At 24.0% G+C, this 19,744-nt stretch overlaps 2 protein-coding genes across 7 annotated transcripts; one reads left to right on the plus strand and one right to left on the minus strand.

The window, feature by feature from the left end:
* The first annotated feature begins 634 nt into the window (after positions 1-634).
* LOC114119704 (probable serine/threonine-protein kinase DDB_G0288147) lies at positions 635-5,995 on the plus strand. The gene is made up of 6 exons (XM_027981376.2): positions 635-1,284; positions 1,625-1,822; positions 2,718-2,903; positions 3,031-3,684; positions 4,567-4,717; positions 4,785-5,995. Exons 1-6 carry the CDS (start codon positions 1,203-1,205, stop codon positions 4,966-4,968), a joined length of 1,455 nt encoding a protein of 484 aa, XP_027837177.2. The 5' UTR covers positions 635-1,202; the 3' UTR covers positions 4,969-5,995.
* Positions 5,996-7,150: 1,155 nt separating this feature from the next.
* LOC114119700 (modifier of mdg4) lies at positions 7,151-19,720 on the minus strand. Of its 6 annotated transcripts, none has more exons than XM_027981371.2 (8): positions 19,606-19,720; positions 11,557-11,813; positions 11,345-11,494; positions 11,067-11,276; positions 10,886-11,005; positions 10,659-10,761; positions 10,369-10,588; positions 7,151-10,309 (listed from the first exon to the last, which is right to left on the minus strand). In XM_027981371.2, exons 2-8 carry the CDS (start codon positions 11,725-11,727, stop codon positions 9,928-9,930), a joined length of 1,356 nt encoding a protein of 451 aa, XP_027837172.1. In that variant the 5' UTR covers positions 11,728-11,813; positions 19,606-19,720; the 3' UTR covers positions 7,151-9,927. The 6 variants fall into 6 exon arrangements, with proteins under 6 accessions (XP_027837172.1, XP_027837171.1, XP_027837170.1 ...); XM_027981370.2 differs by lacking the exon at positions 19,606-19,720 and adding an exon at positions 19,062-19,189; XM_027981369.2 differs by lacking the exon at positions 19,606-19,720 and adding an exon at positions 18,879-19,039.
* Positions 19,721-19,744: the final 24 nt, after the last annotated feature.

A 19,744-nucleotide genomic window follows, 5' to 3' on the forward strand; every position in this document is an offset into this window, starting at 1 on the left:
TCAATATAATATTCGGGTGCCGCCGACGCCGCCGCCGCCGTCTTGGTTCAATATTTTCCCAGTATCCCACATTCCCACGCCCGACGGGCCGTGTCGCGTAGACCGTGTAACGCGGTCGGCGGCGCGGCGGACGTACCGTCATCCTTTCACCCCCCCCTCCGCCAACGACGTCTATGCGTATTTCCGCGTCTACGACTACCACAGACAACACCCTACCCGATTTCCCTCCTATAGTAATAATATAGTACAGTACTTACGATTATAAATCGCACGAGCGTACAATAATAATTGCGCGTGAGCGCACGATAATAATTGTGTACGTGTCGTACACAGACGGACGGCGTTTCAGTAGTTCAGCAGCAGCTGCACTTACTGCACTATATATCATCTATGTCTATATATTATCTATATCTGTATAATATTATCTTTATTCTATGACTGCAGCCTTGCCAGTCGGTACTCGGTAGTCGGTAGTCGCCGATAAATGCGATTCTCGTATTTTACTACAGTGATATAGGACATTATCTAGATTCACAGACTTGCCTCGAATTGAGATAATAATAATTAATAATATTATATTAATCCCCGGGGGCTAATAAAGTAAAATTGAATTCCAGATCTGGTATTAATAAAAATTAAAAACATTATACCGTGCTAGGACTCGAGCGGCTAGTAAAACAGCCGTGTTTTTACTACCAGACGAGTAAATAGCTAAATAGTAATAAATAATAACAATTGCTGGTAAAATAACGTCATTGTGCATACGACTATCGCACCTACACGACCTGTGTGGAGGTAGATACAACGTTTTCGAGTATTCGACACGATCGCGTATCGCCGCATCGCCGAACGAACGTACCGGCACGTTCGTTACGCACGCGCACGCGCATCTCCACAAAACACATTTTTTTTGTAACGGACCGTATTGTTTTGCCGCAGCGGCCCACTGTTTTGAGACCTCCTAACCGCTTATTGTGAGGTCTGTGGCGTTCGATCTATCGAAGTATCGAATCAAACACGTTTTTCTTGTTGTATTGTTACTTTTTTTTGTTGTTCAGTAATCCACGATTACTGTAGTTTGAACGACGTTTTTTGTTTTTCAACTCCCTTGGTTTGAAACTCGTTTTTTTTATTGCTTTAAAGTATTGTTTATTATAATTTTTCGGTACAACGAACAGCACTTCTAAACAAAGGAGTAAATCATGGAGACATCGGAAAAGTCGGAGCCGTCGCATCTCGGCGTAGACGAAAAAGATAAAGCTACAACTTCTAGTCCATTGAGGAGTATGTTCCAGGCGCATGTTATTAAAGGCAGCGTCCTTTTTTGTTACAACAACCATCCTTAAGAGTCAAAAATTCAAATATTTTAATCCCATAAATGTGTGATTTTTCTATAGCCTAATACTCATAAGTCTCTTTAAAATTTGAGGGTCAGTGCTAATTGTGCCCAGGCACACAACATTAATATCCTGTACGATCGACTTCTGATTAGGTTGCCATAATATATTATGTTATTGCTATTTTATGTCTGACGTCAGGCGACGGAGATGTATCTTGGTCTTTTATTATAATTTTTTCATTGTCCTTTTATCTAACATGTATTTTATTTTACTGTGTTGATTAGCGTTACCCAGTCCTAAGACACCAGTCCGATCAACATTTTACAGCGATGATGACGATGAATCAGATGAAATGGAAAGCCCAAATTTTCCACATCTTATCCCAGTTTATAGGAGGACTCCTGATGAATATGATTTGGGAGGAGTGCGTATTGGTTGGGATGATGGATTTGGCAGTCCTAATCTTCAAGATGATGATCTCGGTAAGAATAATATTTGGGAATTATCTAATTTAAAATAACCAGGCAGTGTAAGCAGTTTTATAGTCTATACATAATACTGTACGTATTCTTTTTGAAACTTTAATTACAATTGATGGTAGAATTTGATATTTAATAAGTTATTACCAGAGCTCATAAGATCGTGCTTTTGCATATCAATCTTTTTAAGTCATATATTATGTTAGATGCCAGAAATCTATTTTGAGGTACCATGATTAAGTATGTGAATTTTTTTTGGCATATTTATACGTTTTTCTATTTTATTGGATGTATTTAGTGTATTTTTAGCCAACATTTGATGAAAAATACAATAATTTATATTTCTGCATTGTATAAAATATAATATGAGATTTGTTACAACGTAAAATTATTAAAAATAACGCAATAGTCGTTATTTTTATTTATTGTCAATGTATCATGCCTACATAACATTTAATATTTTATATGAAAAAGTTGTATTTTCTTAATACTTTTATGACGGTTTATTCTTGAGTTTCGGCTATTTCAATTTTTATTGTGAAGTGTGTTATTCTATATTACTCATGATTTTTTCTTTTTTTAATCTGCATAATTTTATATTTTTAGTACATAAGTGCATGCTTATTTAGGCATCTTTTAGGGCATGGATTTACCAGCCTTAGTTATTACTTTTATTTTATAACACATAAGTTTTAATATAAAAGTGAAGTATACAAATTTGAATTATTAAGTTAATAATTTTTTCTTGTTTAAATCAAAGATCAATTGTACACATTCTAAATAAATACAATAGAAACATCTCTTAGATGTACACCTACCATATTAAAGCATAGCTTGTGATGATAGAGTTAATATTAAAATAATTTATTTTAATTTTGAATTTGATTTGATTCTTTAGTTAATGATAAGAAGTCAAGGAGGAAAAAAAACCGATTATTCTCTGAACGCCGACATCGATCATTCCTTAGATCAAATCCCTTTCATTCAACCGCGGATTCACCTCCGAAGAATTTCGAAAGTCCAAATCATACAGCTATTCAAGAGGAGTTGAATAATTATCTTGAGTGTATATTAAATTGTCTCAGTAAGTAATACAGCCAATTTTAAGCTTTGTATTTTGTATGTATGCATAGGATTTTTTTTTTAAATTTTAAAATTAAATCAAATAGTAAATAATATATAATAAAGACTTTGGTTATGTTGTATTATAGGTGCGAAAAAGAGAAAACGACAGTTATTGAAAGCTCAAATGGAAGCTAATTCTTCTGCAAATAGTTCAACAGAAAATAATAATGTTACAGAAAATAATAATGTTGGTTGTTTATTAGATGACTCTGCTGATGATGAAATGATGATGTTGTGTAGTCAAGCTATTGAACAAAAAATAGCTGCTGATGCTAGTTATAGTACCATAAATAAAACTACTAAAATAATTGTATCAGATTCTTTGTCAATTAATGGTATAAGTCCATTGAAAGATACTAACAATTCAACAAATAATAATGTATATTACCATGCTTCCAAAAAGTTCAAACCAGTACAGAGCAGACTATTTGGCGAGGAGCAAAAAGACAATTATTGTAAACCAAAGTGTCACACAGTAACTTCAAGTACAGCAAACAAATCAGAAAATAATAACTCATCTTCAGCTACTACAACTGTTATAAATTGTAAAAAAGATGATTCCTCGTCATCATTCTTAGATACTTTTGCCAACGACGATGATTTTTTTTTGGGTATTGATTTTTCGGAAATTGAGAAGCAAATTATGGCTGATGTTAAAAAAACTACTACTGTATCAGTGACTCAGAATAATTATAAACAGCCAAACGAAAATGTTGATAAACAATTGGAAAATAAACCAGGTATTATGATATGTTTATTATAAAAATTACTATTAACCGTACTATATTTTTAATTTAAGATTTTGAGCCAATTTTTAAATGCAAATGTAAACAACTGAGGCCATGTTATTATTTAAAAACTTGATACATATATTTTTGTTATGGTGTTATTATTTTAAGTTAATTACAAACTGACTTATCTGGCTTTACCCTGTTGAATGTTATTATAGTACTCTTATAAAATTTTTAAAAAAAATATCTAAATAATCATATTTATTCTACTTTTGTTTATTTATGTCTCAAGACTCTGGATAACTCTCAATATTAATGTAAAACACTAAAAATATAGGAATAGAATATTTTGATATTTAATGTGTAATAAATTATGTATGATACTTGCTTATTACACATTTGTATAACTAGACAAATAAGGAGGACTTGTAACTTTTTATGACCATTTAAAATGTATTTTTCTTTAATTAAATAGGTGGATTATATATTAATAATATATTATATTAATGTGGTTTTCACTTATTTAACACTATAATGTAATTTTAAAATATCTTAAAAATCACAAAACATGACGTATAACAATTTAGTTAAATTTTATTCTGTTACAAAAAAATATTAACAAATGAACAAATATGCTTCATGGTTTTAAATTTTATTAAAATACATAGTAACTGGGATAAGAAAATTTTGGATGCAGGGTAAAAATTGATCTAAAATAATTATAATTTAGAGTTTCAGCTTGGAAGCTTAGTACACCAATGTCAAGTTTCAAGTGATTAACTTGAAAAGTAGCCCATTTAAAATAAATGTGGATAGTTCAATTTTCATAATTTTAATTATAAGTAAAGTAATGTATTTTAATATATTAATTATATCATTTGTTTTTTCTAGCTTTAAGCAATCATGCTTCTACCAGTAACTCAAGTCCTAGTTCTGTACTTTGGCGTAGATCTACTTCAACATCATCAATTGTTAACAAGCAACAACAATCTATACAACAACCTAAACAATTCAGCAGTGTTATTGGGACGACAAATAACTCGTAATAACTTGATATCTTCTTGATTTCAATACATTTTTTCTTATTATTGATTTTTATTTATATTTAGTGTTAATGGTGGTAATGCCAAAGCTACAACTACAGCTTCTACTGCTACTACTACTACTATTACTTCTACTACTACTACTACTACTACAAGATATTGCACACCAGCTGAAATAGAAGCAAAACGTGAGCGGGCTCGACGCACTCTTTTACTTAAATTCAAATCCAAAAATAGAAGTGTTTCATAAATTACTATTATTATTTGAAAATGTACAGTACTTCTTAATGAATGTATAATATCTTTGCATCTATGCATTATTTAGAACTGATAATATTAATATTTTTTTTTCTTGTTTGTAAATCAGATTTAATATTATTTTTATTTTATATCTGTGTTTATAATATATAATTTAAACATATATTAATATCTGATTTATAAAAACTTAAAATATGTAAAATTACTGTTTTTTATTTTACATACGTTGTAACCATTTAAGTCTCATTTGTATTTTAACAAAAAATGTTGAATGGAAATAATATTAAAATTGACTAATTAACTCAATTAAAGTCTATAAGAAAAACGTGTCCTAGTTAAAAATAAATTTTGATTTTTGATGTAAGTTTAATTTAACTATAATAAGTTTTAAGGAATACTTACTAAGTAATTTTAATTATTCTAAATATTATAGATTCATAAGAAAACAATGTGATAATATACAGTTTATTTTAACTATTGTGTTGTATATTTAATGAGATGAGTGGATTAAACAATTTTGACACTAACTAATTTATTATAATGCTTTAGTGTTGTATCCATTCTTGGATTAAATGAATGATACTAGTTGAGTGACAAATTTTTTTGTTTTATATCAATAGAAAAATTTAAAAAATGTATAAGTTATTGAAATTCAATTTAAACTGTAGAAATTCTAAAAGAACCTTTATGTCATATAAACTATGTTATATTTTACCTACATTTTAAGTAGATTCGTAATAGTTATATGAGCTGATTAAAAACAGAACATTAAATATTTATTTTTGACTAAATTTTAAACAGTTATAAATACAGTTTTATTAGCTCAAGTCTTAAATGTCTGATCAATGACAATTTTTATTAAGAAATTAAAAAGTATGCCAATATATTACTTGTAATGAAGGTTGGTGTGTGAAATCCTAAGAGAATGTTAGTGAACTATAACTTCCATCAATTACTGTATATTTTTTTTAGTCTTAAATTGTATAATTATATAATATTTGTATTATTTTGAAAAATTACTTATCTGCTTTTTTTGTATCTATGTAAAGTATAAGTTATTAAACTACATTTAATGTATTACTTAGGCAGAAAAATCAATCAAATTCAGAATTATTAAGACCTAACACGACATGTTTAATGAGTTTGACTATTATTTATTAATTTGTACACTAAATTTTAATTTTAAATTACAAACCCCAGATTTGGCAAGAAAACTACCAAGAAAATTTCAATGGGCTACTTAAAATATAAGCTAGTTATGAGTGATTGGTCTTAATTTTATTTTTTAAGACCAATGACCATGATAAATTAGTATAAGCATCAATGGGAAATATAATATAATTGAATTATTAAGCCAGATAGTAGCTGTAACTGTAATCAATTGTTAGTCCTAAAACTCAGTAGGTCGATGCCTTGCTAATCAATTAACCATGAAAAACATTATTGCAGTATTTATTTTACACATACCTCTTAATTGTTAAACATAAATATAAAGTGTACATTAGTTGCCTGTTTCTCAGGATACTAATTAGTTATTACTCATTCAGGCAAGGTAAATTTCTACCATACATATATAGTTGAAAATATTAAATAATCAACTAAAATTATTATTAATTATTTGTGGAGTAATTTAAGTTAGTCGATAGAATCAACCAGCATAATATATTACAATAAAATTATTATTTTAATTCCATTTATTTTTAACTTTATAAGAACATATCAATAGATTTATAAAATTATAAATATCTTGCATACAAGTTACAGTTGAAAACGAGTTTCACTTAACATTTTATTTAATAGGTACAAAAAAATTTCTTTTACAATATCATTAAATGAAGTTGCAAATATTGAATTATAACTTAGATATATTATGTAGTTTTCAAATATATAACGTATCTGTATTATATTATAATTTATTATTTCTGTAAAATATGTGCGTAATAGAATAAGTTGTTGGTAAATTGTAATTTCATAATGTTATATAAATTAATATATGAATATGGTAATGTGTAATTTTGAAGTAACATAATTAAAAAATAATAATAATAATAATAACCAAAAATTCTATTTTATAAGTAGTGAATAATAGATTTGACAATTATAAACAAATATTTGAATACATTGAAAATATAAACAATTTTAATATAGGTACATATAAAATTAGATGCTCAGACTATTCCACTGTAAAAAGTAATTATTATTATTTATTGAAAATTAATAACATAATATAAAATAACCCAGTTATTAAAATAAAATATTTTTAAATAAATAAAGAAAATTTATTTAAACATACCTGACACTTACAAAAGTTGCTTAGTGTTTTCTTACTGTTAACTATTGTCAGTTAAAAAAAAAAAAAATAATAAATAATAATAAAATAAAAATAAATAGTAAAAAAAAAATCACACCTTAAATAACAATATTTTTGAAACAATATAAAACATTAATAAGTTAACTAAAAAATGCAGCTGAATAAAATCTTTTTTCTTGATATAATAAATATTAAGTAATAGTCTGATAAAAATTGCAGTTTTATGAAAATAGATTATTTATTTAGTGTGAAAATGTGATAATATTCAGCCACATAGTTAATTATTCCATAATAAGTTTATTTTAACAAAATAATAATAATTAAATTCTAGGAACGCGTAAAACAATAAAAAAACTTTATATGCATGTATTGTATATTGCAAATATGGTTGTGATTAATTAAAAAATAAAAGTGCAAAAAGGAAAAGGCTTTGTTAAATTATGTAGTATGATTATAACAAATTTAGGTGAACCTAAAGTCTATTATAAATACGTAAATATATATACACAATATATTTAAATTGCTTAAATATGTATTTTATAGTACCATTGTACTATGGAACAGTACCAATAAAATAAGTAAATAAATTAGTGTATAAATATAGATATCTAGATAGTACATTTTCAGCTAGTCTTGGGGTTTCAAGTCTTCAATAAGATATATATATTTTTTTAAATTACATATATTTTAATTAATATTAATTATATTATTTTACGATTATAAACACTGATACTGTTAATATTACAATAATAATTATAATTGCGATACATAATATATTTACAGTAATAATTGTAATAATAATTATTTTTATAATTATAAAAATCATATATTAATATTCTCGCTAATAAGTAAATAATATATTTTTATATTCTTGATCAGACTTAACAACTATTATTTAGGACTATGATTGATATTGCACAACAAAATTCCTATAGTATTTTTGTCCATTAATATTATGTTCTTTTCTATTAAGTTACATGAATAAAATTCTCGGCATTGATGTTCAATATAAATTAACATTATATAAAAAAATTTATCTGATTTTAAAACAATCTAATATTTGATACATCACGATGATAGAATCAAAATAATGAAACAATGTTACCATAAATATAATTTGTTAAATTATTTTAAAATAGGTTTTATATATATATATATATATATATATATATATTTGTACACATTTGTAAATATTTTGGTATTAATAATTGCACAATTAAAAACAATACCTAAACCTTAGATTTGCAGTAAATAAATATTTCATACATTGAACAGCAAATATTAAAAAAAATTACTATGTGTTAAATTAATATTTTACATAGAAAATAACATGATAGGTTAATTTTTCAATGTGAATTAGCATATATATTTAATACATTAATATAAATTATTAAAATATTAAAACAAAATATAATATTATACCTCAAGACCGAGAATTTCATATCATTCAATTATATTAAAAATGTGTCTTGCCAATAAATACATAAAATATTCAATTCATGTATAGTTTTACATACTATATATTTCAGTATTTTTTAAACATACTTGATTTCATTAGGAGTATTTATTTTTAAAATTAATTATAAACAATCAATTTTCACAATTATAAACACTAAAGCCCACATTACATTATATATGTTAACTAGTTTCTTAATGAAACATCTTAAATGTTATTTCCGTGTTTGATCAATATTAATTGTAGTGTAAAAAAAAATAATAATAATGTTACAAACATAGTTAGAAAATATTTTATCTAGGATGTATCTATGTATATTTTAATTTCTTATTGAATACTTGAATAATATTAGAACATAAATGATAAATATACATAAAAAACTAACACATTTCATTTAGTTCTATAATAAACACCCAATAAAATCACAATATATATAATAATAATATTAATATCGATAATATCAAATTTTTAATTGCATATTCATAAAGATTTTAGTTAATAGAATAACTACTATCTAAATAACTATTTGTTCAAACTTAAAATATTACTCTTAAACTCCAATCTTTTATTTAATTACACAAACAATAATATGTTTACTATAATAACATTCATGATTATGACCAAAAAATCTAAGGGTTGAATTTAAATTGTGATTAGAAAATCACACACCAGAAATTAATAATATTTTTAAAATATTTTTTTGAAATTAAGGAATAATATAAATTGATGTTTCTATAAACTTAAATATTTTTATAGGCGTACAACATAAATAAAATATGTAATAAAAATTTAAAAAAAAAAATAATAATAATTTTAATAGAATAATTTGACACTAGAGAGCTAAATGGAAGAATGCATTATAGATTAGCACCAATTTGAGTAATATTGTAACTTATTTTAGTAACAATAGTACTATTATCAGTTAATTTAGAGTAAATATTTTCTAACAGCGGTCCGAATGTCAAGAAAATAAATATACTAATTAGGTGAATGTAAGTATATATGAATAAAAATAAAAACAATAGATAAATAATAAAAATAAAAATAAAATAAAACAAACAAAAACAAAACAAAAACAAAAAATAAAGAAAAAATTGTCGTCAATAGAACCGCCGTTATAATTATAATTTAGAACAAGTTTAAGGATTTCTACTTTCTAGCCAATAATTTATTTAGGTGTAGCGCTAGTTACCATTTAGATTGTTCACTTTAGATATTGAACCTGGCGATGTAACAAAAGTGATGTCTGGTTTATTTTGTTGAGATTGAGTGGTACTACTTGTTATAATATTATCAATTTCATCATTGTCATCTTCGTCTTCATCAGAACCTTCTTCTCTATCACTTTCAGACATAATATCTCTAAATGTTGTTTTATCAGTAGCACTAACAGTAGTATTAGCTACAGTAAGTGAATTATCTCCTTGTCTCATTGTTGACAAGTAGTTTGCCAATGTGGTTACTGTGACATTTAATATTTCTGCTGCTCGGAATAGAGTTAATTCTTTTCTTTGTAATTTAGCCAATACATCAGCTGGGCCTTGTTCCAACCAAAAATCTCGAACTCTGTATAATATAATTCCATTCAGTAACTTTTAATTAAAGAAAAAATGTTACTACTATACCTGTAAGGATGTTTTAAACAACCATAAGCATCTCGATATCTACCATAAAGGGTTCCATAAGATACTCCCATTAACTCTGCGGCCACTTTCATTTCTAGTTCTTTATTTTTAATTGCTTCCATAAGTCTTTTAGTAAAAGGTTCTTCCCAAAATTGTGGACGGCGTCCACCTGATTCTAGATAGTCATTCATTTTCATTACATCAGAAAATTGGCTTAAATCTATTAACACAGAAATAATTAAGTATAAATATAAATAGTACAATAACAATATTATAATTATGGATTATACCCGGAGCATGTGCTGGTTGTTCACTGAATCCTTGGCTAACATTAGTGACACTACTTGTTCTTTCTTCTTCAGATGGAAAAGTTGTTACATTTACTGTACCAGTCTTAAAAAAGTCATATAGATGTTATTATATTTTATAAGTATTATAGTATATTATGTATTTATAAATAATATAACATTTTTATTACATAAATATTGATATAAAAAAAATTGTTAAACAGACTCACTGTTGGTTTAGGTAGCTCTACGTTGTCAGTATCAACAACATGTTGCATTTCTGGTTCCCATATGGACTGATCAGGTTCAGACTCATCTTCTACATCTGCTCCATCCATATCATCATTTTCCTAAAAATTATTATCATAATTAAACAACAATATTAAACACTTTTATCTCAATTACGAGTACATTTACTAGGTGTTTATCTGTAAATTCTTTTTTTATATTAGCAGTAGTTGCTAATGTTGAATCTAATTTTCTCTTCTTGCTGATATTTGCCTCATCAGCAGTTACATTAAAACTTTGATTTTGCTGTTCTTGATCTGATCTCCACGATACTTCAGCCAAGCCTTTAATCTTAAGTTCTTCTGCAGTTTTTAACAAAGAAGAAAGCTCAGTCTGAAAGACAAATAAGTAATATAATAAATGAATGATATTTATAATAAAATATAAATCTTAAAACTTACATTTTCAACATTAATTTCTCCTTTATACATAAAACTAACTAGGGCTTGAATATCAGAGAATTTAACATCTTTGAGAATAACTATTGCTTTATTCTCATCATGCTGTGATAATATAGTATCAAAATAAGTACTACAAGCAGAAAGCATAACCTGAAAATATATATAAATATAATTTATGTTAAAATGTTAAGTTAGTTGTATGTAATATATACCTTATGAGCTCTAAGGGTTTTTCCCTCGCAAGCCAATGTAACATCACAATAACTCTCCCGTTCTAAAAGTTGGGAAAACATTGCTTGTAAATTTGAGTGATGATACTTCCACCGTAAACAATATTGTTGTGGTGCTAATGAGTTCATATTGTCCTCAGTTGTGGGCCGCATTGATATTCTCAAAAATGTCTGGTTTGAGAACAACCTGACAAAATATTTTAATCTACCATAACCCTATAAATACACAAGGTAGAAACCTGAAAAATTAAATATATTATTAAAATTTGAATATTTTGATTTAAATAAATCACTTATAAGTTATATATTTTTTACAAAACGACTGCTTTATATTAAAAAAATATAAATACATTATAGGTTTTTCTCTAACCCGTACCCAATACAACAAAGTTTACCTTTAGTTGAACTAATCTTGTGTTATTAACATAAATTTAAGAGTGAATTAAATGATTATCAAATTAAGGTCTACAAAATTATCTATGTTTGTACATAAGCTTTTTTTTTACAATATTTCAATTTATACCTAAATTATGATTATATGAAATACTTAAATTAAAAAAAAACATTGTACAAATTAAAATATCATAAAACACAAATGTGCAAATATAGATAATTTTTGGAAAAAAATCTTAAGTTAATGTAAATTAAATAAATAATAATCATAGTATATCGTATAATAACAGAGTTGAAAAACTCTTTTATACAGTGCCATATTTATAAGAGGGTGTAAAAAGGATCATTCTTTTTTCATTGATATGAGTTAATACTTAATTTATATTTTTTTTCATTTTAATAATTCTAATGATTAATTAAATTCAGTATCTTAAATATTGTAAAATGTATCAATTTATTCTAGACCTAATCAATTAGTCCTAAATAGGTCAGATTCTTTTTAAGTTTAAAGTATAAAACTTATTAAAAAGAAAAAGAATGTCAAAGTTAAAACATTAGTTAGGTATAAAAAGTTATTGAAACTAAATACTACAAAATAATGATTAATATCAACATATAGGGACTAAATAATTAATACTTAAATAAAAAATCACTTGGATTTAAATTTACTACATATAGACATAGAGTATCTCATATTATACTAGTATTATAATGTAAGATGTTTAAACAACGATGAAGGTTCTTAATAATATTAGTGAAAACCAACATCAAAAATTAACATGTTATATAATATAAAAACTGAATTTGAATGACTAAAATAAATAAATTAAAAATGTAATGAAGGCACAAGAGTGCTAAAAGTATTTAATATGCAAAACTTAATACTATATTATAATCTCAACAATAAAATAATTTATTTAAATAATTTTTTAATAGAAAAAAAGACTATAAGTAATGAATCATAAAAATTTGCCTTACATAATTACATAGCTTTTGCCTTTCATATTAATGTGTATTACATTATTAATAATCTCATTTCAATGATGAACCATCATAATTGTAGAAAACTAATTAGATAGCGCTAGGACTTCTGATACACCAACCAATTTGAGCAAGGATTTATAATTCCAAGTTAATATAAAATATGAAGGTAATCAAAAGAAATTCAATAAGCAATAAGGATTTATTATGTTAATTTATAAATTGCAACAAATTTAAATTTCATTAAATAATGATATTTTGTAATCAAAACTGTACCAAAATTTATAATTTTTAATATGTGAAGAGTATAATATAAACAAAAATTTCTGTATTGAATTTCCTAATTTATTTACAACACAATATACATTTACCAATTATTTTAATTATATTGTCAATTAAACTTAGACAGAACACAATATTCAAATAATATAATTTAAAAAAATACACATATCTTAAATAATATAACTTGATAAAAACAAAAAACCTTTATACCATAAAATAAGAAAAATATTTTGGAATTTTAATAGCTTTATGTTTACTGCCAAAATATAAATGAATAATGACTAATTTAATTATTTGGATGTCATTTATAATTTAAATGTCAAGTGTATCAGTCTACAATATTATTTAATTTAACATAATTATGAAAAAATTCTTAGTTAGTATCAATTAATTTAACTGTATTCATCTCATATATCATACCATTATCCTTATTTATATTTGTTATTTAATATCTCTTTTTTGTATTAAAAATATCAATATTGGACTGAATAATGAATATTAATCATTTAGTATCATTGAATTCACGCAAAACAAAATTGTTAATTAATTTTCAAAATATTTAATATTATAAAAGCTTGTATAATTGTAAATTATACAAAAAATAGCTTTATATTTTTAATTTTTTCTATTTAATTGGGAATACTTTATTTTTATAATTTACTTGATTATTCTATAGATAATATTTTAAACTTTTAGTGCACAATGTAATATAATTAAATTATTGAATATTAGATTGAGTAGTAAGTAGATTCTAACCTTACCATAATATATTTTATTTTGAAAGGAATGATGGATAAATTAGATCAAGATTATCTAAAAAAAAAAAATTGAGAAATAAAAAAATAATTTAAAATTCTTTAAGATACCACTTGTAATATTTAAGTAGTATTTAATTATTCAAATATATATTACTTTTTTGTGATATATTTAAATTTTAAATATTGTTCTAAAACTTAAAAAAAACTATTACGAATCTTTTTATCAATTAGTAAATTACATAATACAAATAGATTTTTCGTTATTTATGAATTATAGATATCAATCAAGTTTTATTTGAGACTTTTTTTTTATGACCAAATTTAAATTATTTACACAAAATAGTAGTTAAACGCAATTATTAATTGTAGCTCTATATGGAAACTTTTTGTTGATATACCTCATTATTTATTAACTATTAAAATACCCAAATTTAAAATACTTATCAATATGAACACATTTTATTGAAGAAACTTTTATTATTTAAAATAAATCAAAATTATTATATATCATATCCATTTTACGATATAATGTTTGTTACATTTCAGAAATATTGTTTAGTATTAGAAAGCTGACAAATATTTTGGTGATAGTCATTTATACAATTTCAAATTTTTTTAAATTTTTTTTTTAAAAATGTATTTGAAAAACTATTCAATAAAAATACATAGTACTTAAAGTTTTTGACTACTAATATTCAAATACTATACAACACTGCTACACCTTCAACAATTAAATAATAATTATTAATTAACTAAAGAAGTTTAAGATAATATATAATATTATTATATGATAAATATAATTGTTTTCTTGTTCTTTATGTTTATTGAAAAATATTTCTAAATATGTCAAATCAAAAATTTTCATATTATCTTAATTAATAATGTAATAATTTTTATTAAATAGTTTAATAATAATAAGCTTATCAATATTAAATTATATTTGTTAATATACAGAGTATTTAAAAAAAATTTTATTCTGAAACACTTCAAGCAAATATTTAATGAGATATGAAATAAAAATGCAATCATAATGATTTTATACTTTAAAGTAATAACCAGAAATAGTTAAAATATGGAAGAAAAATAACTTAATACATATATTTATGATTTTAGACATAACATATGATATTATGATTATGATAAAAGAAGATGGATAAAGATAAAAACATTTTGTCAATTATTATTTAGTAGTTTAGCTCATGATTGATTTATCTTCCAAGAATGTTATTTAATTGTATACAAAAATAACTCATTTAGTTAAAATGATTATTAAAAAACATAAAAAAAAAACAATACATTCTATCCTCTATATTTTCTTTGTATCCCTATAAAGCCAATATAGATACCAGAGAGACCTACCTTACATGATAAAAACTATCATAAAGATAATTTAATTATCAAAGCTCCATATTGAATTTCATAAATATTGATGTGTTGTACTATTAATATTTATTAATATCACAACTAAGAAAGCGTACTATATACCAATAATAAAAAAGTGTGAGTAATGTAAATAAAATATAAATAAAACTTTTGTATAAGGTAAAATATAAAGAAATAACAGTTTCCATTATCCAAAGTCAATTAAAAATAGTTCATAGTTTAAAAATTCTATTACACAATTATTTATTTAAATTTGAATATCACAAAATAATATTTAATAATTTTATAATCTTTAATTAAATAATTTTCCTGTAACAGGATTGTATTAATACAATTAAGGGTTTTGACTAAAAATGAATTTTAGTATTCACACCTCTTCACAATTTTTCTTCTCAGTTTACAACAAGCCTTGAAATTTGTTATCTTATAAAATAGAAGTTCTATTTACCATACAAATAAAGTGTTTTACAAATCAACAAATTATTACACAAACTATAGTTTATCAGCTGTGTCAACATTATGCTTGATACTTTGATTAAATATATACTGTATAGTAAATACTATATACTGTGCTTAATCAATGGTTGATAACTATTTTTACTTTTATGAATCTTATACTACAATTCAGTCTATTAGAATCACAAATAACTAATATACTTAATCCATGTTATAAAATATATTATGTTAAATATCAATTTAATAGAGGGTAAAATATTAAATTAGTATAACTTTAATCCTTAAAATAAAAAATAATATTTTTTCTACATAAGTAGTTTTCCACACAACAATTAATTGATACATTGATATTAATTACACATATAATGTCTTGGAAAAAAACTTAGTTGATAATAAAAACTTTTAATTTCTTCAGCATCCCTAAATCTGTTGTTATAGAAACATCTTATAATAAATACCTGCAAACTTAACCAGATTTCTCCAAATAATTAACTAAATTGTATTTATAAAGGGAATAACATTTAAGATTTGAAAAAGTGGATAAATATTATGTATAATTATTAGTTATTCATTTGTATTATCATATTTGTGGAAATATAAATAAATAAGAAAGTAATGAAAAGTTTATAAAATACACAAGAACCTACTAACATAAATAAAGATTGTGATTGAATAGAAAAATTACTGATTTACATAGGTACATAATATTACAAATTTAAAAATACACTTTTTTTTGTTATTAAAGCATACACCAATTTGTAACATTTTAAGGTGTTTTAATTTTTTATTTCTTTTTATTAAATTTTCAAGTCTAATCAAAGATATCAATGTTTTAATTATTATTCTTTTAAACACTAACAATAAATATTTATCTACTAATTTACTGTCATATATTTCCAGTACCCACATTTATAGATAAAATTAATTTAATTATAAAGCCCAAAGCTATATCTACTCAATATTATAAATATAATCTACATAATAATCTTATTTTAAAGGATAATTTATTTCAAACTAAAAAGTTCACATTATTTTAAATACATATAAAATTGTATTAGGTATTGGCTGTATCTAATTGTATTATGAAAGCTGATTATAAATTACTCTAAACATTGTCAACTATTGAACAAAAAATTTATATTATATGTTTATAATTATGTCAAGATAATTAACCCAAACACTATTTTTCAATTTAATATTTGAAAATACTTATTTTTAAGAATTACTAATTTTAATTTTAAAAAATTTGCTAGAAAAAATTTAATTTGGAAAGATATAATAGTATATTACATTTTTATACTCACAGATATTCTTTAGTAATTTTGATAATGCACACATTTTTCTTAATTATACTAAGTTTAGTGGGGAAACTTATAAAATGTGTAAAATATTTGTACCTATATACTATTAGTATTGAAGTATCAGTATTTTTTTAAAAAAAAACATAATTCTTTATTAAGCAATCTGTTGCTCTGTTGCATAATTGAACAATAAACTTATTTTATGAAAAATAATACAGTACACATGAAACACAGAACGTAGAGACCTCCCAGTGAAAAAAAAGGAATATTTAAAAAATAATATACCTAACAACTGGTCTACTATTTCTATATTTTACAATCTTACATCACTGAAAACATTTAATTGATAAATTTATTTTTAAGTTAGAGTAGGATTAGTACCCCTACAAGGTACTTTTAAAGAATTAATTATTCTCTTATCAACAATTCACTTAACATTCATTGTCGCTAACAATAATTTAAATAATAGCAATATTCCATTAAAAATTCATAACTAAGTTAACAAAAAAATCATTGTGAATATTTCTTACATTCTCCTGTCATTTTTAATATGTAATAATATACTTACAATTTATAAATAGTAAATAAAATGCAAGGTTATTAAAACCAAACTGATTAATTAGTTATTAAAATACTCACACACGATACTAAAAAATTTAAAAATTAATATTTTTATAAAATACACATGGAATTTGATTTAAGTTATACTTCAAAAATACAAATAAATAGTTTTTTAAATGTTTGATTAAAAAATAAAATTATAATTTACTATCAATTATATCATTAAAGAAATAGCTGTATTAATTATAATAAGTATAGCTATTAATATTAATGATATGATGTAATAGTTCTAACATTCAGGCTTTTAAATTTAGTGTATTATACAATAATTATTGGTTAAATTAATTAAATGAAAACATATAAATTATAAATATAATTGATTCAAATATTAAAAACTTCCTACGATTTTTATGTAAACCAAATATATTTCGATAAAAACTTATATGTGATAACTATTAAGTCAATAATATATACAAAAAATTAAAGAATATAAGTACTTAATATTTTTAGTTCTAATAGTAATATATAAATATATTTATTGTAACTATAGACATTTTTAGAATGTAATGCAGTTACATATAAAAGAAAAAAATATTGAAAATTAATTATCTAATATATTTCCACACCTATATTACACATGATTTATACACTATTTTATGGATGTATGTCAAATTATACAGAAGGTATTAATAATTGATAAAATGAAAACTGTATGTTAAATTTCATCAAATTGCATGATATACTAGTAAAATTCAATAAGAACGAGTATGTTAAAATAAATAATTTAGTAATTTCTATTGAAAAATCTTGTTAACATTTACAAATGCAGTCAATAAAAATGTCCATTTTAACAACAGATATGGGTAGCTTACCAGCTTTTTTCGGTTTTTAGTGGTTTGATGCTTCTTCGATGTCACTCCAATCACGAAATAACAATTAATTGTTAATGTAAGATGTAACAAACACAAAATTAAGAAAAACCCTCTATTAAAATGATAAATTGAGCGATAAGAATAATGCGGGGATAAGTAATTAATGACTACTCTATACTCAAAACTTGATACACACCACGGTAAATATTAGAAAAACAAAAAAAAATAATAGAACATAGTTATCATAAAAAAAAAAACAAATTGAAAATAGATATCAATAAGGTCATTAAACTGTAAAACGCAAAACGCTAGTGTACCGTGTTAATAACATTTATTCGGTATAATATACTTCTCCGCAATTTTCATACTATCATATTATTTGCAAGTGCAATTTGATTCTGATAACTGCAGACTGATTCATACGTGAACTACGGGATACAGTATTTTTTTTTCGAAATTTTTTCTTATAGAAAAATAAAAAAAAAAAATTGTAGAATTACCAGAATGTAACGAATGTGTAGTAGTAAAACAACAAATGTTAATAATTATCAAGACGAACGGGAATATTTCTGAACACCGTCCGAAAGAAAAACGTTTTGTGTACCCATTCCCCGGAACATCGGCGAGTGCACCACCCAGTCCAAAAAACCAACAGTGTCAGTGGAGTGGTGGGGAAAACTTAGACGTACAACAATCTGTCCCAATGTCAACTGCGTCGGTCGTTCGTTTCGTACACCGCGGTCTATCGTATACACACTACACACACACACACACTACACAGTCAGTAGTCACACAGATATATACATAATTATAAATATATATATTATATAATAACGTATATCTGTGAGTGTATTAATAATATACTACCTATGGTTCATAGATACGCGGTTGTTGCATTATTAAACATTTAAATTATAATTTTGCCATTATGTGTTATGACAACTACTACTGACAATAAGTGACAACTCGCTAGTTATATAAATTAAAATAACTAAGTATAAATTATAAGAAATACCTATATATATATATACATATAATACGTACAGTTAACTCGTATCGTACAGACTGCCGGCATCTTATAATACATCATTACCTAATAATATAACTAATATTATAATACATATTCCTAATGCCGTACATTATATAACCGATGCCATACACTGTACGTACCATTGACGTACAC

The sequence above is a fragment of the Aphis gossypii genome, chromosome X (assembly GCF_020184175.1).
Source record: "Aphis gossypii isolate Hap1 chromosome X, ASM2018417v2, whole genome shotgun sequence".
Taxonomy (NCBI): domain Eukaryota; kingdom Metazoa; phylum Arthropoda; class Insecta; order Hemiptera; family Aphididae; genus Aphis; species Aphis gossypii.